At 31.5% G+C, this 26,024-nt stretch overlaps 1 protein-coding gene across 7 annotated transcripts in view; it reads right to left on the bottom strand.

The window, feature by feature from the left end:
- Positions 1-26,024, bottom strand: part of LOC105232238 (voltage-dependent T-type calcium channel subunit alpha-1G) — a 227,316-nt gene that overhangs the window by 58,727 nt on the left and 142,565 nt on the right. For 6 of the 7 annotated variants that reach the window (XM_049454459.1, XM_049454456.1, XM_049454457.1 and 3 more), the window contains 3 exons: positions 21,024-21,145; positions 17,828-17,982; positions 6,194-6,286 (listed from right to left, as the gene is read on the bottom strand). In XM_049454459.1, the coding sequence (XP_049310416.1) occupies positions 6,194-6,286; positions 17,828-17,982; positions 21,024-21,145 (370 nt within the window). Of the gene's footprint in view, positions 1-6,193; positions 6,287-17,827; positions 17,983-21,023; positions 21,146-25,302; positions 25,524-26,024 lie in introns of those variants that run through there. The other variant, XM_049454458.1, reaches the window with a different exon arrangement.

Raw genomic sequence — 26,024 nt, 5'->3', positions numbered from 1 at the left:
AATTATATAGAAGGGGATACACAGGCGATACTGAGAGAGAAAGTGACTCTCTTACTTAAAAACTTGAACATCTCGAGAAATATTAATGATAGCGATTTTGACCTCAGACCTTTTTTATAGCAAATAAAATTTCCTATAAATTTGTCTGTAAAATTTTTTCTATAACTCTTGTCATTAACGAGATAAATACAAAAAAAACGAAATTCTTAGAAAAATCGGGTTTAGGACCCAGTAATCTGAGTTCAGCGAACCTTTTTTTGATGTAGAGAGTTCGCTGCAGCTTTATAAATATGATTCCTTGTGGAACAAGTTTTTTAGGAACATGTCTTAAGCCTCAGTTTGCACATAAATTTGGATATTCATATATTTTTCACTGTATAACTTCAAAATTTTTTTAAATATGTTTTTACTTGCGATTCTATCGTTTTTTAAAACTCTAAGGCTCAAAAAGTTTCCCAGGCTGCTTTGAAAAGATCATGCATTTTTTCATAAATATGATGAGAATTGCAAACAAGTGTTGAATGAGTGAAATGACTGAAATTTTTCTCAGATAAGCCATCTCAATAGTAAAATCTCCTTTGCATTTCCACTATATAATATTCGCACTTTAATAAGTATTTGCCATTAAACTCCAATCTCAGTCCTATTACCTTACTTACTTCCTAAAACTCAATCAATAAGCAGAACTATCTTCATTACTTTGCCTCTTATGTTTTCTATGTTTTTGAGTATATATTGGCACTTTTCCTTGCATGTCCTTTTGCCACATTTGTTGTTGCTCTTTTTTTGAGTTTTCGGCACTCATGTCCTGTGGCAACAACCAAATTGAATTTGTTATCCCTAAACAAGTACTTGTTTTCGTGTATTTGGAAAATGGCTGAGGTTACCTGGTTACACGTGAGCTAATGTACGTAATGTACACATTTATTTGAATGTAGTTGTGAACGTACAAAAAGGTTTCGGCTTCTGGCGTGCCGCTCTGCAAATTTCTGACGCATATACCGCAAATAAAATGCTTGAAAAATATCTAAAATTAAGTTCAGAGTATTTTTAAAACAAAAGTTGTACGAAAATATTCCTTGTGATATTTCTAATATATATATATTTTAAAGCGCAGTTTTTTCTTAGGATGTTATATCACAATCTAAGTCCAAGAAGTTCCAGAAAGTTGACTTAAATGTCAGAATTTGCTCGAGATTGATAGTTTTGTACATTTAAGTAGCATAGTTTTAGGCGCAACTACTTACAATTATGCAAATATGGAATTTCTAAGTCTTTTTGCTTAAAAATAGTATGCTTAATGAGTTTTACCGAGCAATTTAATGAAATTATAGTAATTTTAAAAGTGTTGGAAGACATACCAGACCAACTTTACTGCATAATTGTAGGCACTTCTGTGTTTAAGCGAATTTCTGAGGTACGGGTAATTAGCATTATATGATTTTAGATAAAAATTATACAAAATTTCTAATTGAAAAAAACTAAAAAACACATTTTTTCAATTTCCTTGCATATTTTTAGGCGCTATTATTAAAGTTTATATATTTTCCTGCATTTCTACCTACACAAAATAGACTTTTTAATTCCTACGCTCAGTATTATCAAGCTCAAGTCGAAATATTAAAGTTTCTTCGCATATTAATTTATTTACTTTACGCCAAAATGTATGCTACTTATGTCACACTTTGTAAACAAGCTGCAATTTAATTAGCTGTTAAGGTAGTCTAACAAAAGCGTACCTTCTCTTCAGTTTCTAAATATATTTCGAACAACTTTGAAAGTAGAGAGTGCGCCCCATTAATCACCAGTTAATTTACCGTAAGTGCGTAAATAGTTGTGACATATATTTGCATACTTACAGGCTGCTATTTTAGCACATGAGTGCCTCACATAACACATGCATGGGCGCTTGTTTGTTGGTAATACCCAGCTGTTGTTATTCAGATGTAAGAAAAAACGTGTAAGCCTAAAAGTATGCCTGCTTGGTTGAAACTCTACACAAAGTTGTAGTTTATGCTTTTGGGACGTGATGTTTTTATAAAAGAGGGTAAATTGGACGGAAATGGAAAGGAGGCATCAATTTACTAAAGCAGGGTTTAGATATTTAGTATACTTTTAGGCGCCTTGATATGTTTTCTTTCTTGGCGAATTGTTTTAACTGCCCTAGTTTCTTTTCCAATAAATAAATTAAGGTCCTAGTATGTGTTTTTAACCCTTACAATTATATTTTATTTTATTTAGCATACTTTTAGGTCCTTTTATATGATTTCTTTCTTGGCGAATAATTTTAATTGCTCCAAATTTTTTTTAAATTATAGAAATAAAGTCGTAATACGTTTTTTCGTATTAAAATTATATTTAATTTAGTTTAGCATACTTTTAAGCGCCTTTATGTCATTTATTTCTTGCCGAATAGTTTCAATTTCCCCAAATTTTTTTTGAATAAATAATCAAAAGTGAAAGTGAAAGTATCAATACGTTTTTTTTGCAAATAATAAATATTTTGTATTTAATTTAGCACACTTTTAGGCATAACTTAACATAAAATTGCACATACACACACGTTTATACCATCGATATGTTTTGAATTTCGTATTTTCATTCCTCCTCGAAAATTCTATGCGATTGCTACACGTGCCAGTAAAAAAATATTATTCTAACATACTTTCAGGCGTAACACACAAATGATTGCGCACACTAATTGGCTGATAAATTTCGCTGTTTGCCGCTGACGTAGACAATTTCTCTTTTCCTGCTCATTTCCTGTAAATATATACCTATGTGTAACAAAACCTTGTTGCCGACTAAGCAAAAATCACCGAAAAGTATGCAAGGCATAAGCTAAATTAAATGCTATTTGCGGTGCGCTGAAGTGTAGGCAAGCGAAATGTTAAAAATCAATTGAAAGCTAAACGGAAATACTGAATAGGTATAAATAAATCCGTGTGCGGCAACGATACCAACTCAGCTGGTGGCAGCTGGGCCAATGAAGGCGGGGAAGGTATGTGTTTGATGCTGAGTTTGTGTGCCCAAAAGCACGCTACAAAATTTCCGGCATGAAAAATCATTCAACCAGACAAGTCAGTGCTACAACAAAGCGCTTATTTAATCAGTTGTTGGCGGCAGCAGCCTTAGCTACACCTGCCAACAATGAGCTCACTAACCGCCCTTATTCTGGAAGCGCTGAATTTTCATTCATATGAAATATTAAATTTTTACGCTTCATTTGTTGGTCTCTGGTCCTTTTTTTCCTTACACAAGCGCCTTACAGCCCAAAATACATAAGTTGGGCATACATTTAGGCATTGTTTGTTTGCGTACGCAGAGACACAGGTTGACTTGACTGTACGACTGCGGGGGCGTCTAAAAACTTGCCATTTCAAAGTTTTGTGTATAAGAAGCTGCAGGCTTGGTCGTTAAAGTTACGTAGGTGCATACTTTTAGGCACTTTAAAGTTAAATTTCTCTAGTTTTAGTGATTTCGCGTCACAGGCAGATAAAAATAAAACAAGGTAAAACAAGGTATTTTTTACTTCTTGTCACAAAAACTAGAGGTCCAGGTCTACTCGTTCACTAATATTTTCGCTTTGAACCTTTTTGTGCCCATACATCTACCTTGCTCAAACCTTTTGGGTTTTGGTTAGCTAAAACAAAGCCCTGAAACTCAAAGCAAAGTGAATACCATTAAACTGTATGCTGTCACGCATATTTACATACACACATACACACCTAAATACCTACAAATAGCACAGGAAAAAAACAAGTAAATCGGGTATAAATCCCGCAAACGCATGTGCCAGCCCAACTGACCTTGCGCCGGTGCGCGTCGAAAGCGCTCCGGGAGCACTTGTAGTCCCTCAGCTGAGCTATGCGTAAATTGATTTTTTTTCTCTCTGATTACCTTTTTCTCACTACTTTTTATGGCAATTTTATATGCTCTTGGGTATACATTTACGCACACACCCTACATCTCAGCATAAAAAGGGTCATATAAAAAAGTAGAAAAATGCTTGGAAATAAATAAAATAAATTCACGATTTTGTGGTCTCATTTAGAAGCATTTAGTTAAATTGAAATTAAGTGGTTTGAAGAGGCTGAGCAAAGCTTTTAGATCAACTGAAATAGTAGTGACATAAATTTAACAAAAGTTTTGCGTTAAATTTTTCTAGGAAGCAATCAACTAAATGGTAATTTTATGAGGAATTGAATTACATTAAGTAAGCCTCAAAGCTTTATTTTAATTTACTGAAAGTATGCGCTGACTTAGAGCGTTTCGCGGAGCTTGAATTTGTTATAACAATATGTTGAGAGGCGTGAAGGTTTTCATGGATATACTTTGAGAGTACTATTCTTCTTTACTGGCGTAGACACCGCTTACGCGATTATAGCCGAGTGAGAATACTATTAAGCTGTAGAAAAGTACTTTTATCACCTTTTTATGGCAGAGGCAGTGTTCTTGTGAATATTCACAACATATTACTGCAAAATAACAGCAAAAATATTTACGATTTGGTACTTAAAATCTTCATAATCAATATATACACTGATTATATGTATATACTAGAGGATCCGCCTACGTTTTACTGTGGCTGTTACATAGGTAGTACTACTAATACCATCTATATGATTTCTATTAGTTAGATTATAAATATTATTTAAGGAATAATCGCATTTTTGATGAAGTAACATAAAGAATTTCGTGCGTTAAGAAAGAATTGGTTTTTGAGGTAAAAATACTATTGAATTTGATTCAGTGAAATCAATCGAGTCCAATCGATTGTCAGCATGTTGGACTGCATATTAAGAAACGGTTCTCAAGCGTGGAAAGACAAAAAAATCATCTGGCAAGGTTATGGCATCAGTCTTTTGGGATGCCCGTGGTATATTATTCATCGAATGATAAATGAGCCAGTTTTAATTCATTGCATTGTGTATTTGATTGCAGTTCTATTCTACCATTCCCAATATTTAGCAATTTTATTATTTTTCAGGAAGGATCAGTTTGAAATTGTACGCATATATGTATTCATCGTTCCCGTTTAAATATTGTATTGCTCTGTGCAATGCTTCGAAAAGATTTCTGTATATCTCAAATTTTTTATCAACACTTCAGTTATGCCGCTATTTTTTATGCCAGACCTTTTGCAATTTTAAATTGCCTGTCAAGATACCCCCTCCAATAGTTAGCAGGTATGAAAAAAATGTTATAGCTACCCATAGATGTATTGAATCACCCAATTTATTACTTAAGAACGAACTCTGTCCTCAATATAAAAACTTGATCCACAGATGTCGCCTTTTACTTTGGCATCGTTTTGTTTAATACACGTTTACGCCAATTTAAGGTTTGAATATTGGATACTGCGATGGTAGCGCCATCTATCGGTCAAACATTCCAAAATTAACAATTGATTAAAAATGAAAAAATAATTTAAAAAACATTTTCCAGTGGACCAAATTGTAAATCTAAACCATTCTCGAATCTCCTTGAACATACACACAAAATTTCATCAAAATCGGTCTATCCGTTTAGGAGCAGTTCAAATGCAAACACACGGTCAGAAGATTATCCGCAAAATTTCTATAAATTAACTCACAAGTGTTTTTTACATGTTTCCAAAACATATAATTATATTCATAGACAGCATTATCGCCTAAATGTATGCTACAAAATTTGAAATTTCTAAAAATTCTAACAAAATTTTGCTTAACATTTTCTTCTCCGTTGTTTTATGCTCAATATGTCCATAAATCTACTAGAAAAAAACTTCCGAATACTTTTTCATGTCTTTAAACCATTATCGCCTAAATGTATGCTATATAATTCGAATTTTCATAGAAACATTTTCTACTCTATATAAGCGCGATGTAAGAAACTTAATGTACCTACAAAAATTGTAGAAAAAACGTCTTGCGAGTGGTTTTTCATTTGCCCAATGCACAAATCGCTATTATCGCCTAAATGTATACCACATAATTCGAAATTTCATAGGAACTAAATTTCATTTAACATCATCTACTCTAGAGCGATATTAGATGCTTAATATGCGCAAGAAATTTCTAGAAAATATCTCTTTCGAGTGCTTTTCATGTCTTTAAACCATTTTTGCCTAAATATATGCTATATAAATCGAAATTTCATACTTAAACTTCAGTTTCCCTTAACAGTTTATACCTTCGTTTGGCTTACTTACCACAATCAACAGCACGAAATAGATCCAATCCCAAAAGCTGTCAGCATCTTGTACGTAATACATAATATCCGTCCAGCCTTCGAGTGAAATGACCTGTTTAGGTGGGAAAAAAGGAGAATCAGTTAGGAGACCTTTTTGAGATTTTTTTTAATTAAATATGTTTATACTTATATTTTTGTAAACATTTAAAATTTTCGATTGACATTTTCTTACAACTTTTTAAATTAAAAAGTTTTAACTCATTTACATCGTATTTCATAATTCATTTACTTATTAACTATATTGTTTTAAAAGTTTTTGCTTCCCCTTGAGCCCCAAAAGTATGCCATAAAACTTTTTAGATTAATGCATTTTGTGCTTAGGTATATTAACACTGATATTTAGCTATGATATTAAACAATTGGCTTAATTACCTTAACTATTTTAATAGCTTGTTAATTATATTACTAAGATGTACTAGTATTTGGGCATGCGCCTAAAAAGATGTAAAGCTTTCATTAACATACAATTGTATTTATAAATGTGTTTATAAACGATTATACATGATGTGCACTAATTAAGACTACAAACTGTTTATTCAATTGTCATATATTGTACTTTATGAAATCTTCGCCTAGGGGTATGCAATAGTAATTGGATTGTTTAAATTCATTATTTAACATTCTTAGAATTATTTGATTGTAGTGCTTTTGGATGAATCATTTATTTGACTTGTAAAAACAAAGTTTTCTAAATGAATTTTGTAGTGGATTGCTGTTTAAGCTTGCGGCAAAAAGTATGCTATTGATTTTGTAGTTCATAATAGATTAGTGAAAATTTTATACAATTCAAAGTAAATTTAATACAATTAGAAATATAGTTTTACCACTGCGTGTGCATTATATTATAGTTATTTTTCAATGCAAATATTTATTTTTAATCATTTGCGCCTAAAAGTATATCATAAGTCTTCGAATTGCTTTTTCTTAACACCGTAAAATTTTTGGAATATTAATTGTGCTAAAGTTTTGCGGCAAAAAATTGAGTTGTACACTATTTTTTAATATTTTGCGCCTAAAAGTATATTAAACATTTTGGAACTGACTTTGTTTCATCGTAAAATAGTAATATAAAATTTTCTAAATTTGGACCATTCTTAATATTTTAGAGATGTTTTTCATTTCAATTACTTACTTTTAAACATTTGCGCCTAAAATTATCTTATAATTTTCTAATTTATTCTTTAATATCTTATAATATGTGCTTAACTTTTGCTTAACTTTTGCGGAAAATAATTGAGATTTACAATATTTAAAGACTTTGCGCCTAAAAGTTTATTAAGCACTACTGAAGTGACTTTTTTTATCGTAAAATATTAATATAAAATTTTCTAAATTTGGACCATTGCATTCTTAATATTTTAGAGGTATTTTTTATTCAAATTGCTCATTTTTTAACATTTGCGCCTAAAATTATTTTACAATTTCCTAATTTATTTTTCAATATCTCATAATATGTCGAATATTGAGTGTTTTAACTTCTGTTGTTCTTGTACGGTTTGGAATATTAATTTTGCTGAACCCTTAGAGAAAATAATTGAATTATATAATATTTTTTAATAATTTGCGCCTAAAAGTCCATTAAATATTTTTGAACTGATTTTTCTTCATATATGGTAATATCAATATCAATTTTTTTAAATTTAGAGCATTGCGTTCTCAATATTTTAGAGGTGTTTTTCATTCCACATTCATTTGCGCCTAAAATTATCTTAACATTTTCAAGTTTTTTTTAATATTTTATAATATTTCGTATATTGCCTTTTGTTAACTTATGTTGAAGGTTATTCCAGTTTTATAACTGCCATGTACTGAGCACAAAAATATATGCACGCACACCTAAAAGTATGCAACATTTTGCTTGTAATAATTACCCTAATCGACTATCTACTCACAAATCGTTTCAAATTGCCTGCGTCAAGGTCAGTTATCGCGCGTTAATTGCATAATACAACAGTATTTAAGCGCATGTGCTGCTTGCGTGCATGCAAGCGCCTGTAATCACACTTTTACCTATTGTATTTGAATAATACCCACAATTTATTATTAAAATTGCACTGTACTTTTGCGTATGTTATTGAAACGCGACGGCATTAAATCGGTATTAACACATGCAGCCGACTACAATAAACACTCATATCCACCTAGAAGTATGCAACGATTCAGGTTTTCGCATAGAGGTGGCCTTTAATTAATTTAGCTGCGGGCGCAATCGACTATGTTGGCACACACAAAGAGCTGAGGCATATAAATAGGCGTATGGCAGGTAAATAATATGCATATGTATGCAAAGGGGTAACTGAATTAGCGTCTGCCGCAGCATGCTGGTGCTGACACGACTCGGCTGTGGATTCATAAATTTCATGACGTCAGCTGCGCCACGAAAAGATCTATGGCAATTTGGTGGCGCACGAAAATTAGTGGTTTCAGCAGCTTGCCAGCATAGCATCCCTGTGCGGCGCCAGCCGGCAAATTTCAATCACTATATAATTAAGTTATTTGCATTGTTTATGCGTGCGGTGGCCACTATGATTGGCCCTGCAATGGCTGCTGGCTGGGCGCGCACACATACGCGGTGCGTGTAACGGGTTTTCGTTGGCCACAAATTGTAATTGATTACATACGCGCTTGTTGTTGTTGTGTTCATTGTGAAAATGTTTGCTGCTACAATTGCTTGCCGCCAGTTCAAGGTGGTTTGTTGGCTGTCATGTTGCAAGTGCGCTACGTGTTGCAGGGTTGAGCATGTTCTTGCTGTAAGGTCTCATAGCCAAAGTTGTCATAACTTGGCTGCAATTGTAATGCGCAACTTATTTTGTTTTAGCTTACAACTTTATTGCCCTCGCTGTTGCCGTTCACCTGTAGTGGCAACATTAGCACAATGCTGTCACTGCCAGAAAACGTTGAAATACTTGTATGTGTGGTGCTTGCCACAAAAATGCCGTTACTTTAGTGTGGTCGCGAAAATTCCGGAATAAAACAAAAAAAAGAAATAAATAAATTTCGAAAACTTTTTGTTGCGTCTTCGCTTACACAATCGCATTTGCCACCCCACTTGTTGCATAAACTTTGTCAGCCCTTTGCTTTTTCTGCAACAGCGCTTTGTTCAAGCACCACCCCGCCGCCAATTTAATTTCAGCTTGTCTGCCCTCCAACGGCACCTCTCCCACCCTTCCCGCAGTGCTCGACTTACTAATTTCCAACTCTGCGCTACACCTTTTCGTTTGCACCCCTTTTTGGCCGCTGTAATGCGACTCTCAGTTTGCTATAAGCGACGACTAACTTTTTTCCACCTTCCACCCTCCATGCTTTCATTGCTGCTTTGACTCGGCTCACCGTTTCGTTCGCACCTACTTCCCTCTCCGCACCCCGCTGAGTGTTTAGCGCAAACTTTTCAATAAGCAGCATATTTTGCGACGACTTTTCTCACCAAAACAAACAAACAAACAAATATTCACTTCTAACGGTTTGCCGTACACGCCCTGCCGCGCCTCCCTTCGTCTCACTCACACACTCTCTCTCACAAAAGCACGTGGAAAATTAAATTTTACCCAGTTTTCAATGGCATGATGGAAAAAGTTATTTGCGCGTAGCATACTTTCGGGCTTGTTGGTTTTCTAGACACACACACATACACACACACAAGCATAATCAAAAGTTTCGCCCAGTCTAAACGGAATTTTGCGTTCCAGCATCGCCACAAAGCTTACATTGTCGGTAACCACCGCCAATATTTTGGGTATTTAGCGTTAAATAAATCGTGCTGCATACTTTTGGGCGTTTCGCTGCATGGCACAGTTAGCGGTTTACTAGAAGATTTGCAATTATTCGAAACGGAAAATTCGTAATTTAGTTTTGTGCTGTTTGTACGCACTTATTACAATTTCCGCTGCATACTTTTTGGCGTAATTATTTCGAGAAACTGGAAATATGGCAAAAGCGGTGTCTACTGATGCTAAAACTACAGTTAGAGCTTAGCGAAAGTTTTTAGTTTTATTTTTTTCAAATTATAGGTGGCATAGTTTTAGGCGCTGCAGCTTAGACCAACCTAGAATATTATGATAAAGTTTTTAAAACAAATCTAGACAAACTCACTGCATTCATGCATATTTTAACGAAAGTTTGTTCGGTTTTTGGCGGTAGATAACGGTAACTTTAACCAAATCGCTGCCAAAATATAAAAATATTTGCGTTGGTAAATTTGCAAATTTTTTAGGCAACTTGAGAGAGTATATGTGGCACTAGGAGAAATTACTTGCTGTATAACGAAAGCTATTAATGGCAAAGAATAGTTTTTTTTAGCATACTTTTGGGCATACGTAAATAAATAATAAAAAAATATATGAAAACATATTGAGCTCTTAATAAATCTTCAAGGAAATTAAATATTTACTTGTAATTATTTGTCTGATAAATTACTAACCTCTTAATAGCCTACTTTTGGGCGCACATATTGAAACGTATGGCTCGGCGGCGGCAAACTAAAAGTTTTAATTGAGTTATGCCAAGTGGAAAAGATACTTTTATGAATTATTTCTTTTTTTTGCGGTATACTGGCGTGGCATACTTTTTGGCTCTTATTCGAGAGATAAGTGCCATATGTTAGGGGCTGGGTTGTTTTGCAAAAATAAAATCGGTTATAGTCTTATTTAGACGCTATGTTAAAATCTGCTTTACTAACTTACTTACTTTACATATTTAATTTGAATTTGGCTGGCATACTTTTAGGCGCTTAGTAAAATTTATGCATTAAAAAATGTTTAATTTAACCTATGGTATGTCATACATCTAGGATTTGCAAAGAAAAATAAGTTAGTATAAAAATAGTATATTTTTAGGTGCAAATAAACGAGAAAATCATATTATCGTCATTTCTATATTTCTAAATTTAGCTTCCAAATATATTATTTTACTACAAAAATGTAAGTTAGCTCGACACAAAAGTTTACAACACAAAATTAAAGCAAATGTTCTTAAGGCACGAAGCATATTTTCAGGCGCTACTTATTTCTAAGAAGCAAAGAAAACTTTTTAAGCGTGGGTGCGTGGGTCGATACACGTAGTACTGCCTTCACAAATTGTGTCGCGTGATGATACAATATAATAGCTTTTGCAAATAAAATAGCAGCGTTTTATTTGCATACTTTCAGGCACATACACACTTGTCATGCGTCAAACTCGCTAACACGCATCAAAGATGTCTATTAAATATAACAATGTAATAAAGCGCAAACGAACTAACAAACGTGAGCGAAATTTAATTTCAGCCAACGCCAACGCCAAAAGGTATGCAATAAAATTTTTATTACACTTGTAACTTAACATATTTGCGAAAGTTGAAATGAGAGTTTGAAAATGTGGTTATGATGAGGGTGCATGAGTGTAGAAAGAAGTGAAAGAGGCAGATGCTTTGTGGTTTAAGGACTTAGGGGAAAGTACATATATATATATTTTTGTCTAGTTACAAGTAAAGATCGTGAATATATGAGGGCGTTTGTAAAACATTGCCAGTGTTACAGGTCCGACACTCTAAGTCATACAAAAAGTGATCTTTCAATTCGTCATATTGTCAATTAATTGTTCTTAGCACAGCTGTAGCATACTTCGAGGCGTTTTTGCCATTTCATTTGATATGTATATAGATAGTACAGAATTTGTTATCAAACACGGCTTATATTTACAGAGTATCAAATTTCTATAGCTGTAGTAGCTGTTTGCCTCCAAAAGGTAGGCAAAGAAAATTTTGCAGCATAACGTAAGGCGCAAAGGTGTAATATTATCTCCACACCCACTCCACACATGGCACATATGCGTGTACATGTTTGCTAGTCTGCTTGTAACTGTCAATTTGCATATATTAGCGAATGAGCGAGCGAATGCGCGCATAAAATGCGGGTTTAAATTCAAGGGGTGAAAGGACCTTCCAACGCTTTTAACCTTACTGCGCTCATAGGTGTTTACACTGCCAATATTCAACCAAGCTGGCTGGTAGTTTCTATGGTATATGAGCTGTGGAGTGCGCCTCCAGCGCAACAGCGTCAAGGTAAATTTTAAATAGCCGCTAATCGAACGCTCGTCCTTGCTTAACCCGCTTACCACGCAGCCCTTGCACACCTAGCTGTCATTCAACGCAGCACCCGCTCTTCAGCAGCACATAAAATTGCTATGTAACTGTTACACTGTCAGTTATTGCTGCTGGTTGTCGGGCTATCGCATCGCTCGCTCTCAGCAGCCATCTCCGCCTGGCAACCACCCAATGTTAATTGAATTTTCGAGCAGATAATAGCACATCGATAAGGTCGCCGTCATCATAGTCGCAGTTGCTGTTGTCGTTGTCGGCAATTGTGTGCACGTAAACAGCGTACTTGCGGCAATGTGGTAAATTGTATACTTAATGTAATGTAGTTGCATAGTTTTAGGCGTCGACGCGCCGCAATTAAATGAAACAGAGCCGCCATAAAACGGCGTGCAGTTGTAGGTTTCCATGAAGCCCGTTAAATAAATTTGTCGACTTTGAGGTGGTGTAAATGTGCGAAAATCTGTTTTTGTGCAATTTAAATTAATTGTAATTTTGTATATGTCTGAGGGGTCGTCGCTACTTAAAGTGGGTTTGGGGATGCTTGGGCAGTTAAAAAAAGATCTTAACCTTGTTTTCCTTCAACACAAATACCTTTGCCGGTTTCCTGTTTAATTTTTTTTTCTCTTTAAAGAAGTTAGGAATATTTTAGATTGCATATTTTACGGCATACATTTAGGCTCAGTTACAGTTTCGAGTTTGTTTCTCTCAAATTTCAAATAAAAATTATCTTCAACTTCAGTGCTGTGTAATTATTGTAATAAAATTATGAAATTAAGTTCTATTTTTCGTTATAAAACCCATAACATCATTAATTTCATAATTGTTGCCTACATTTAGGAGCATTTTTTCAGCACGCTTTTTTGATAATTCATGTCTTGAAAGTGATTGCGCGAAAACGTTTCTAAAACAAAAGAAATATTTTTTTGGCGTTAAAGTGTACAGATGTACTGCTAGATAATAGATACTGACGCTCGAATGTATGCTTCAAATTTTGTTATTAACAAAAATATGTATGTTTTAATCTTAAAAAAAATTATTAGCAGCAGAAATAGTATCATAAAATGCTTATAAAGTATCTCAAGCATACTCTTTCAGCTTATAATAATCTTTAATAAGTTTTGTAGCATACCTTTAGGAGGGTTTAATATTAATACTTGCTGAAATTTAAAATCATTGCCGATAGATCTTAAAAAAATTACTTTTAGGCGTATATGTTGCCTTTTTAACTGTTGTATGAAGTTTAAAATTCTAACTAAGGTAATTCTTAAATTTTTTCTGAATTTTTTTTAATTAAATAAATTTTGCTTGCATACATTTAGGAGTTGCTGATTGACCTTTGGTCTACTGGCCGAAGGTGAAAATAATTTTCCATCTAAATCACTATTTGCATCAGCTATATTTAATAAAAAATTTATAAAATTGTTTTTGCTATGAAAAATAGTTGCATAGTAGTAGGCGCATATATAGGTTTGTTATTTGAACTTTTTTAAGCAAAGTTACCAGTCTTTATAGCAAAATAGCATTAAAGTTTATAATTGGAATTCAAGTTTTTTAAATTATATTAATTTCCATAGTATACATTTAGGAGCTGGTGTTTCGACTTTCAAATTCTGGCTACAAAAGTGAAATACATATTGATTATAAATACTATTTGTATATTTAAAAATATTTTTTGCTATTAAAAATTATTGCATAGTGGTAGGCGCTTACATATTTTTGTTATTTGCGACTATTGTTTGAAATTTTGTAATATTTTTTATTTCAAAATATTGCTCTTAACAGTGAAAAAAGTATTAAAGTTTATAATTGGAGTTATGCTTCTATTTTTTTAAATTATATTAATTTCCATAGTATACATTTAGGAGCTGGTGTTTCGACTTTCAAATTCTGGCTACAAAAGTGAAATACATATTGATTATAAATTTAATAGAAGCTTTATAAAATATTTTTTGCTATTAAAAATTATTGCATAGTGGTAGGCGCATACATATTTTTGTTACTTGCGAGTTTTGTTTTTGAAATTTTGTAATGTTTTTTTTTTAAGAAAAAATATTGCTCTTAACAGTGAAAAAAGTATTAAAGTTCATAATTGGAGTTATGCTTCTATTTTTTTAAATTATTTTAATTTTTATAGCATACATTTAGGAGCTGCTGTTTCGATTTTCAAATGATGGCTATAAAATTGGAATAACTTTTGGTTTAACCTTTATCTAAAAGAGAAAGGAACCTCAAATTTTTATAGATTTATAAAATATGTTTTGCTTTTAAAAAGGTTGCATATTCTTAGGCGTATATATTATTATTAGTATTATTATTACAATTACTAGAAGCATTAATATTATTATTTTGATTATATAATACTTCTAAGTTTTGTCTTTAATATTTTTCTGATATATTTTTTCTTATGCACTTTCAGATCTGCGTTTCAGCGCTTCTTCAGTCCTTTAAGGTAGGTGCTTAAATTTTCTAAAAAATTTTACGCGTGAGAAGCTTAGTTAACTCGCTCTGTTATATTTTCGACATTTTCAAGAAAGGTCTACACCCTTGTAGCGGCTTTAACGCGTTTTTATTTATTTAGGTCGCACCCTTTTCGCATGTGTAATGCGTCTAAAATTAACATTTAATACATTGCTGTCGAAATTCAAGCCATAAAAACATAAAACAACAAATTCAACTGCAAATAAACACCAACAATCGGCCATATGCGCTTACAAAACATATATAAACAGCAGGCCCACCGCTCTTAAGCGGCGGCCTGTTTTCTTTACTTCCAAAACAGCTGCTTTTGTTGTGGTTACACAAATAACGAATTTCTAATTATTGTTACTCTGCTGTAGTTGTTGTGGGGTATACTTTTCATGCCGCTGTTTATTGTTTGCTCTCGCCTCCGTTGTGCTCAAATCCTTTTCGCAATTTCAACAGCGAACCTTTCGCAGTGTGTCTGTCTCCGTGCTTGTTGTTTGTATTTAGTGTTGTGTGCTTTTCGGCGTAAATGCAAATGCGAGTGGGAAATGCGAAATTAAAGTGCGACCAACACGAAATTCGAGTGCGCGCATCAATGCACGCGCCGCCGAAACGCCACCGCGCTACATAAAAGGTTTTCGGCACACCAGATGACTGGCGCAAATTATGCAAATAAGTGTGTCAGTATTAATATGTACATTCAATAGGGGTGTGTGTGCGCGTGGGTGTGTCAATTTTGTCGAAGTCCCGAAAAACACCAACGACTGAAAGTGTCACGTAGCGTACACGCGGAAATTGGGACGCCTATAATTTGTACGTATATGAACGTAAGTGATACTGTGTGTTTTGTATGCTTTGCATGTAGCAGCCTTTTAGGTGTAGAAAATTAATTGAGCTGCACTTTGGGTTATGGAAATGTTGTGGAGCAGATGTGGCAGGAGATTGGTTTGAAAAGGATATGTCTAATGAAAGTATGTAGTCAATGTTTGTAGCGTTTATTTAAAATTCCTAACATTGCATACTTTTAGGCTGCATATGTGATTCTGGAAGTGTGGGTAGCATTGCTTATGTCAAATTTATAAAAGATTTAATAATTTTTAATAACAAAACCTAACAGTTTTTTGTTTATATATATAATTTTTATAAATGCATACTTTTAGGGTCGTTAGTTATGTTCAAAAAATAGAAATTGAGTAGTTACTAAGCCTTGTTTCTGCATATGTTTAGGGGTTAATACTCCTATAAATTTTCCGATCTAACAAATTTTTGCTTAAATATGCATTTTATTTATATATTTGCATACTTTTGGGGTCGTTAGTTATGCTCAGGGAATAGAAATTGTTTAGTTTCTCAGTTTTGTTTGCATATTTTTAGGGTTTCATACTTTTATAAAGTTTTTGCATAGCCACCATGTAACTTTTTAAGACTTTTGAAATATGCTGCATACTTTTGTGCGCATCTATATCTGCTTTCGCAGCAAATATTGAGTAAAATCTTTCTTAAAATAGTTTAGAAAGACTAAAATATATGATTTATAACCTGAGAACTGCTTTCATAGCCATAAACTATATGAGAATACATTTAATAACTTGCATTATATTTTAATTACTTTTAAAAATAATATGCCTTTAGTCTTGCATTAGTTAATTACTTTCATTTTCTTAGTTTAAACCATTTTTTTCTTTAAAATATATAATTATTGACCTGACAATTAGTTTTATAGTCAAAAATTATATAAAATTACTCTTAATTACTTGCATTATATTTTAATTACTTATCAAAATAATATACCTTTAGTCTTGAAACAGTAAATTACTTCTCTTTTCTTTATTAAAGCAATATTTTCAGACGCCATTCATATATTTTAGTCTTTCTTATAATTACTTGGCGATAATTTTAAAGTATTTATAAGAATAAGCATACTTTTAGGCTTGAAACATAAATGTTCTCATATTTCATTAACTAATTTATGCATTACTTTAAATTACTTGATATTATATTACTAATTTCATTACTTTTAATTACTTGTTGTAATCGTTCTGTATTTGAAAGTAATGTATGGACTAAAAGTTATAAATTGACAATTCTTACCTTCAAACACTTGAATAAAATATGTTTTTTCTGGTTAGTAGCATATTTTCAGGGGTTTGTCTTATTACTTGTGTAGGTTACCCATTACTTATAATTACTTGAAATAGATTGTACATTACTTTAAATTACCTGAATAGATTATACATTACTTTAAATTACTTGACACAGATTATAATTAATTTTTGTCCGCCTTAAATATTTGAAACCAACTTGGTTAATTTTGAATTACACATTACATTACTATACATTACTTTTAATTACTTGAAATAGATAATACATTACTTTTAATTACTTGATATTATATTACAATTAATGTTTGTCCGCTTTAAATATTTGTGGTCTACATGTCTAATTTTGACATTACTTTTAATTTCTCGGAGTAATCATTTTGTATTTGAAAGTAATGTATGGACTAAAAGTTATAAATTGACAATTCTTACCTTCGAACACTTGAATAAAATATGTTCTTTCTGGTTAGTAGCATATTTTCAGGCATGTGCCTTCACTGCTGATATCAATTTTAATTACTTTTGATTACTTAGTTCTACTTTTTACAACCTTTAATGCCTGAAATTCATTTTACTAACTAGCAGTACTTCGTTTTTTAATGTGTCATTAAAAGATAAAACATTTTGTCATGAATACTACTGCCTTTTAGGCTCTATAGGTCAATCCTGTATTGTTTGGTTTAAAGAATATATAGATGTAACTATATGAAATCTCTGTACTCCCTACCTCCATACTTCCTCAATTAATGCATTTAATTTTGTGGAGTTTTTATAAAAATAAGCTTATTTGCTAAGCTTTTTTGCGCTCTGTATTGCTAATCCTAAATGTATACTTTTTTTTATTTGCTAATTTTCATAAATAATTTTAGTAATTTTTTTATAATTTTCATGCATAGTAATGCTATTCAATTCGCTCTCATTCTCTCATTTATCCGCTCACAAATATTACTTTACTTACCAAAAATATCGCCACCCATGCCATGCCAATATTATCGAACGATATTGTCCCCTGAAATGGATTTTGACCAACCCTACGACAATCCGTGTAATATTGATTCCAATTGACGCAAGAGGTATTTGTCGGTAGATTGTCACTAAATTTGGATGCGGGTTCTGAAAAATTTATAATAATTTTTTTTATATTAAAAAAATTTATGCGCAGAAATCAGATGTAAAAAATGTTAGTACCATGAGCAAAAGATAGTACGACTTTCTTCATTATTTTACAATTCTTAATTTATTCTTCAAAATCTATTTCGTTTCCCTCAAAGTGAAGCCCCTCGGCATCAATACACTTGTGGCAATGTTTTTTACAATCCTGAGCTGTTATAGAAATTTGCAGAATAGCCTTCAAAACGGATTCTCCGGAGCGATCGTTTGAGTTTGCTGCATAATCAGAAGTCACACGGAGCTAAATCAGGCGAATATGATGGTTTCGGCGCGAAAAACTTACGAATAATCAAGACAGAGTACGACGGAGCATAATTGTAGTGGGAAAATCAAGATTCTTTTTATGAACAGCTCCGCGCAAATGACTCATTACACTCAAATAGTATTTCTTGTTGACGGTTTGGCCGGTCGGAAGAAATTTGGATCTCGCTAATCGAAGAAAACTGTCAACATAACATTGATTTTTGGACTGCCTTGACGTGGGTTTTTTTTGCCTTTGGCTCACCTTTGCTACGATATTCGGCCGATTGATCGCCTGTTTCTGGGTCGTTAGCATAGAGCCAAGACTCAACGCCAGCAATAGTGCTTTTTATGACATCCTGGTAGTCGAAAAACATTGTTTCAGAGACGTTGACGAGACGCTGTTTTTCGAAGTGGTTTTGAAACCTGTCGTGCTTTCACTTTTCTTAGGCCTAAATGATCTTTCAAAATGATTTTGATTGGTCCTTCCGATATTCCAAAGACGCCAGTAAGATCTCTAACTGTTAGTTGTCGATACTCAAGAACAATTTTTTTTATTTTTTAAATGTTATAACTGTCCTGGACGTGGTTCATCGTCAATGTCCTCTCTACCTTACCACTCATAGTAAAAACACTTTATGTACTTCAGGAAGACAAGCATATATTAAACACTACTGACTATTTTTATGCCACATTTGGCACAGATGTCACTGATAGTCGTGCAAATCAAGAAAACAAGTTTTTGGTCAAGTAGTTTTCGCAAGAAATTTAAATTAAAAAGTCTTACTGATTTTTGCCCACCGCAGTAAATTATATATGACTGAGAGCTTTGATACTTTTATACTATATTTCAGTAACATTTTAGACATAGTAGGAGAAATTATTGGTGGACCTTTTGAAAGCTTTAAAGATTTGTAGTTGCAAGTATTGCTTACAAAACTTGACTTATTTTTAACTATACACATAGTGTCTTAGAGTCACGTGGGGATATAACCCATGGTAGAACTGTACATATAGTGCCAGAAATTCACAAATTCATTGCCAGATCGATTCTGTCATATATTTTGGGTTTTATTATTTGTGAGTTTTTAGATTTGACTCTTGGCAGAAGATTTTCTTTCACTATTGCCTGAAATATAGTTGTTTTACTGTAGGTAGGTAGGAGTGCAGCCCTATCGAGCTCAATTAGCACTTAATGTTGTATTATAATTAGCCAAAACATTATCCCCATAGGTTTGGTTAACTTCGTCGAATTTATAATGCTTGATTGATCTTATGCTAATTCTGTTTCAGGATCACCAGGGTCTCATTTTCTTCTTCTAGCCTCATTTATGAAGGTTTTGTGTGTAAAGCGCAGAGTTAGTTTTCCTAAAGCACCAACGGAATCTTACAACCGTCAAACCTTTTCCATTTTTTCCATTGTACGTAAGCCTAAGCAACACTGTGTAGCTCTCAAGCACTATTTTTTTCTACACTCATAAACTTACTAAACATTTTTTCATTGAAAAGCTTACTAAAAAGCTCTGATTTGTTAAATTATAATTTCAGTTATACTTATTTTACTTAAAAAGTCGCTTAAAAAGTAGGAAATTTTTTCCACAAAAATTACTTTAAAATATATAACGCTAATTAGCGCTAATTGACGACTACTTGACAATTTCCTAGTGCAATTTGCCGCAAACTTGGTGCGCACTGGTGTGTAAAATTCCGAAATTCATACACATGTTCGGAAAAATAGAAAAAAAATATATTTTTGTTGTGGCGCCTAAAATTATGCCGCGCCGAAGGTTGCGGAAATGCTCAAGTCAAGCGTTAATAATGAAATGCGCGCGAATGCGTGGCGTGATGCCAGGCTTGCGCTTACTTTTTTGGCATAACAAAAATTGCTTTTATGCTGCGTGTTTTTGTTTTGTTTTTTTTTTTTTCTTTTTATATTTTAATTTTTTTTCTTTTTTTATTTACAATTTAATTTTTTTTTTTACTTGCCAGCTTTTAATTCCTGCCAATTTCGCTTTTAATTATTTATTTTCCTCGCCACCAATTTACAATTTTCATTTCCTGCTTACTGCTGCGCTTATGGTTGTTGTAACTTTAATTAAAAAATCTACCTGTAAACCCCCCGCAGCGCGCTTGCCTTGCTTCATCATCATAATCATAATGAAAAATTTGCGCGCACACAGCAACCAACAACAATAAGAGCATGCCAACGCGCGCGCACGTCCCACCAATCATGCTCATTAACATAAGCAACAATTACAACAACAATATGCCATGGCAACAACACCACCAATTGGCAGCATGAAAAATCACTCAAGTAGCAATTAAAGTTTGTTGCATTGTCCATTTCCGTCCGACCATACGCGGCGCTAATGCTGTGGCGCGCGCGCGCGCGGCAACTTGACTTTTTAATGAGCCGCAGCAACAACAGCAACAGCAATTGTGTGTATATGCGCGCTACGGTCAGTTGACTAGCGTTTACAAGCTGCCAAGTTTCTTTTGCACTTTTTAGCATTGTACCTCCCCACTACCAAAGGCGCGCCGCAGTCGCTCGCTTTAGCGCACTTTAAATTGAGTTGCCGACAAATTGGTTTACTTCATTCACTTCCGCGCGCACACGTTTCTAACAACGATTTTTAATTAATTTTTTCCTACACTTAATTGCATAATCAAACAGCTATAACAATAAGCCGTAGCTTGTTGTTGCTATTGTTGTGTATATTGGTGTATATTGCTTGCTTACTTACCCGTGCAAATCATGTCGCCGACACGATAGGGTGGCAAATTGGCGCATAAATGCATGCCAGAGTCCTCGGGCTTCGAGCAAATGTAGTCCTGCTCCTTGGAGAATTCGTAGTAGTTGGAGACACTAGAGTATTTTTTGTTGTTGTGGTGGTTTGTTTATGGTTTTTTCCATAGTTATTTTTGAAGTTTTGTAGTTGTTGTAAAGAGTAGAGTTGTTGTTGTTGTAGAATTTTGCGCAGTATTGAACAAAATTTTTGTTTTTATGATAATTTGAACGTTGTGTTTAAATTTAAAGTTGTTTGTGTGGAAAATTAGTATCAATTTGCAAATATTTATGTTAAAACAATTTTGTTAATTAAAACATATTTCGTTTTATAAAAAAAAATATTTTGTTAAAAACATAAAATGCGTAATTTTTTTCAGTGTACGGCAATTCAATTGCATTAATTTTTTTTTCATACAGTATATGCAGTGTGTGTTATCGAGAACAGAATAAGAGAAGAGAAAAATACATACAAAAAAGAGACATTTAGTAAATCACAATATTTATAAATTTTTGTTTATATTCAAGACATTTCATAACATTTATTCAGACACGTAGAAATTTGAATGAATGAGTGGTAAATGAAGAGTTGATTACTGAGTATTGAGTGTAAGAGAAATTTAGTAGCTAAAAATTTATGAAATTAGTTAGAGAAATGACAGCTTAAAGACTTGAGTAGCGAGCTGAATCGTAACAAGTATGCAAAATCATAATTATAAAATTAAAAAAAAAAATTAAAAGAAATTAAAAAAAAAAGAAAAAAAAATTTAAAAGAAATTAAAAAAAAATTAAAAAAAAATTAAAAAAATAAAAAAATAAAAATTTAAAACTAAAAATTTTAAAATAAAATTTATGAAATTTAAAATAAAATTTTTATTGTAAAAAAAATTAAATATTTCAAGGTTTTATAAATTTTTTTATTCTTAAGCAATCATTTTTTTAGAAGAATAAATATGATTTGTATAGCTTTTGACATGTGGTGTGAGAAAAAATTAAATAAAATGTTTATTAAAAAAACTTAAAAATTTAAAAAAATTTAATTTTTTTTGTAAGCAAATTTTTTTGAAATAGAAATTTCCAAAAAATCGAAACGAACGAAAAATGCGGAAAATAAAGTTTTGATTTTTTGGGGAGAAATATTTTTTTAAATTAAAATTATCAAAAAAAGCAATATTTTTAGTTTTTAGGAAGAATAAATATTATTTGTATAGTTTTTGACATGTGGTGCGAGAAAAAATTAAAATAAAATTTTTATAAAAAAACTTGAAAAAAATTTATAAAAATTTAATTTTTTTTGTAAGTAAATTTTTTTAAATTGAAATTTTCAAAAGAATAAATGAACAAAAAATATTGTTTTTTTGGTAAAAGTATTTTTTTAATTAAAATTTCCAAAGAAAATGCAAAATAATATTATTATTTTTTTTGGAAAAATAAATATTATTTATATATTTTTTTCTTAAAAATAAATAAATTCTCGTTCAAATTCAAATTTAACTTTGAAATAAAAATCATGTATTATTATTTATTATTTTAATTCTTTTTCATACAAGATATCAACAAATTGCATAAAAAATGTTTATTCTTCCCAAAAACAAAAAAAAAATTAAATTATATTTTAAGTTATTTTATTATTTTAATTAAAAGAAACTTACAATTTTTTATATCAAACATTTTTTGTTGATTTGATTTTTTTCTTGGCAATTCCAATTTAAAAATATTTACGAAAAAAATAAAAAATAAAAAAAAGAAAATAAAAAACTAAATGTTTATAAAACTTTAAAATAGCAAAAATTTTTTCACAAAAATTGTATTTTAATGTTTTTACGTCTTTCTTTTATTAAAATTGTATTTAAAAAAAAATTTTTATGAAAAAAAAAAAATTATTTAAAAAAAAAATTTTTGAAAATGATTGCTTATGAAAAATAAATTAATGAAATAAATTTTTTAATAATAATATTTTTTTTTTTTGAAATAATTGTTTTTAGAAATAATTTTTGTTCAATTAAGAAAACAGAATTGAAATTTAAAGAAATTTTTTTAGAAATCGTTTTTAGAAAATAAATTTAATTGAAAAGTTCCTTTGCTATTAGATTTTTAAAAACAAGTTATCTATATAAAAGTAATTAACGTTTTTCATAATTTTTTATAACAAAGCAAACACTTTGAAAAAAATGAGTAATAATTTTTTGCTCATACTCAAAGATTTAGTTTGAAGTGAATGGTTTACTCAATGCTTTTAAAAACCGTATATAAAAAATAAAGAAAAATTATTATTCGTTTTATATAAGCAAAAAAAAAATTAAAAAAAAATGAGTGGAAATTGAGTGATTTTTTTTTTTTTGGCTCATACTCCAAGTTATGTGTTGCAGAAAAACGTTTACCATTGTCATTTAATATTTTCTATACAATGTAAAATCATTTAAAAATTGAAAAAAATTAAAAATTATTAGTTCAAAATTAAATGCTAAATTTGAGTGAATATAATTGAGTTAGATTTGCACGAAACCATAAGCAGTAGCTGTCTTATAGTGAATTTAATCGAATGATAATCAAGAAAGGACATAATTAGTAAAATTGACTGTTGAATAGTGAGTCAGTAATATGTATTGAAGTAATTAATAGAATTGAGTGAAAGAGTACGAAATAATTGAGTAAATTATTGTTGTTAAAATTATGTACTAAAATTGCATCGTCTTTGAGTAAATTACTGAAATTTAAGAAAGAGCAGTAAAGTATATAAAAGTGTTCGCTTAAATGAGAAATTATTTTTGAGTGGTATGTGTTGAGTGTTTGTAGTTTGGTGAGTGTCTGAGTTTACGTTATCAGTGTGTTATTATTAAAAGTATGCAACCAATTCTAATTTGTGTAACTTTATGCAACTACTGTGTATAAAGTTTGAAGTTACATGAGCCAGTGGTAAATAGTGTAGAAACTTAGATGATCCAGAGGCAGAGTATTTAGTAAGATAACTCAAGAAAAATATAAAAATTCTAACTATTTTTATGAGCAGATTTCAAAATTAAAATGTAACTTATTGTTAGTACTGAGCGTAATGAAAAAAAAAAAAACAACTAGAGCAGCCTATTTGAAACAGCAACAGAAATTTGCACTAACTAATAGTTCTGTTATTTCGAAATCATATACATCTAGAGCTTTCTTAAAGATGTACAACACCCAAAGCATTAAGTACACCGAGAAAATAAGGAAGTTGTGTTGGAAGTTAAGTAGTTTAGCAAAGAGAAAGTATAAGAATTAGTATTAAAGGCAAGGAGAAAGCATTAAAATAAGCAGGAGAGCGTATAACTAACTACTGCTGGAGATTTGGCAGAGAAATTAGTTGAAAGTAAGCGGTATTGAACTTCTGGAACACAAGGTATAAAGCTAACTTAGATGTCAAATTTCGGTAGTAAAAGTAAATAATATTATGAAGCCAGCTACAATTATAATGGTACCTTGCAAATTAAGAAACAAAAACATTGAAAAATCAGCAAGTTTATTGTACTGCTATACTCGACTTTGAGGCCCTATGTTCCACCTAGGAACTACGGGAAAATATATATATATATACTCGACTTTGAACTTGTTTTAGCAACATTAAAACTAAAGCTTTATTTACTACCTGTTACTGGTTACAACTACCTACCACATCATGCTACTTTCATTTTGTGAACTTGAGAAACACAATCCCTTATGGTCCTAGAAACGAATTTCCTACAGAGTTTTCGTGCTGTGAGCTTGTAGTATAGAATCGTATACTCTGAGAAATAAATTCTTTTGATTTATCATACTTTGAACTTGTGGAACACAGCTATTTATGCTTCGTATAAATATTGGCATGATTTCATGTTTTATGAACTTATGGAACACAAGTTTCTGGGCATGAATAAAAGATGTTTTAAATGAAATTTCTTAGCTAAGTGATAATGATGGAAATTTTTGTGTAAAGTTTATATAATTTCTTGAAAGTTTATGGGGTTTATTAGTGGCTTTGATTCCCTTGGGAGTTTAAAAACATATTTTATTAAATAAAGTATTTATTTGTTCTTGCATTAGTTATGAGAGATATTTAATAAATACGAAAATTTTCTGTGGAATTTTAACGGTTATATAATTCTTTTAGTCAGTTTTGTGCTTAAATCGCAACTATTATAGTGTATTTATTTGTTTAATTGGCTATAAATATATTATGTGCAATAACACACTACTATATTTTCATATTCAAAGGTAGCTTTAAATACCTTCCCAAGAGAAAATGATGATTTTTCCTGTAAAAAGAACAATCGCATTCATTTGAGTGCTTCTTGGCATTGAGCAAAATTGAAAAATATTTTCAGCACAACGCTACGGGGAGAACAACACTTAGGACGCGTTGGGGTTACAGAGCATACAGGCTACACGAGGTTTTAGGAATGGTGGATGGTATAAACATTTTTCTATTTAAATATAAGGGTTACTAGCTGAATTTATAAAAGTACGGACATCTATTCTAGCAATCTTCATATAAATATGGAATTCACATCATATATTAGGTCTAAAGACATTTATTAGATTATATATCCAATATTTAACAAATCTTTTTTAAAGTCTTTTCTAAAAAATATGTATACTTACATTATATATAATACTATTTAATTTTGTAGTGGATTAGGAATATATTTTGCAAATATGTCTTTTAAAATTTTTAATAATTTTGCATGACAAAAATACTTTTTATCGAATTTTATAAGAAACTTTGAAAATAAATGAAGAAAAGCAAGAAAAATGGGGTACAACAGTTGTATGAACTTGTGGAACACCTGCTTCAAATAGGAAACATCGCTCAGAAAAACATAATTTCGGCATATTTCAAGAATAAAAAGCAAAAAACATTAGAAATGAAGGTATAAACTGTTATGTGAACTTGTGGAACAACTGATTCAAGTTGGAAATATTGTTTAGAAAAACATAATTTCGAGATATT

The sequence above is a fragment of the Bactrocera dorsalis genome, chromosome 4 (genome assembly GCF_023373825.1).
Source record: "Bactrocera dorsalis isolate Fly_Bdor chromosome 4, ASM2337382v1, whole genome shotgun sequence".
NCBI lineage: Eukaryota > Metazoa > Arthropoda > Insecta > Diptera > Tephritidae > Bactrocera > Bactrocera dorsalis.
The sequence above is the reverse complement of the archived record's forward strand: the minus strand, read 5'-3'. Positions and strand labels throughout refer to the sequence as shown.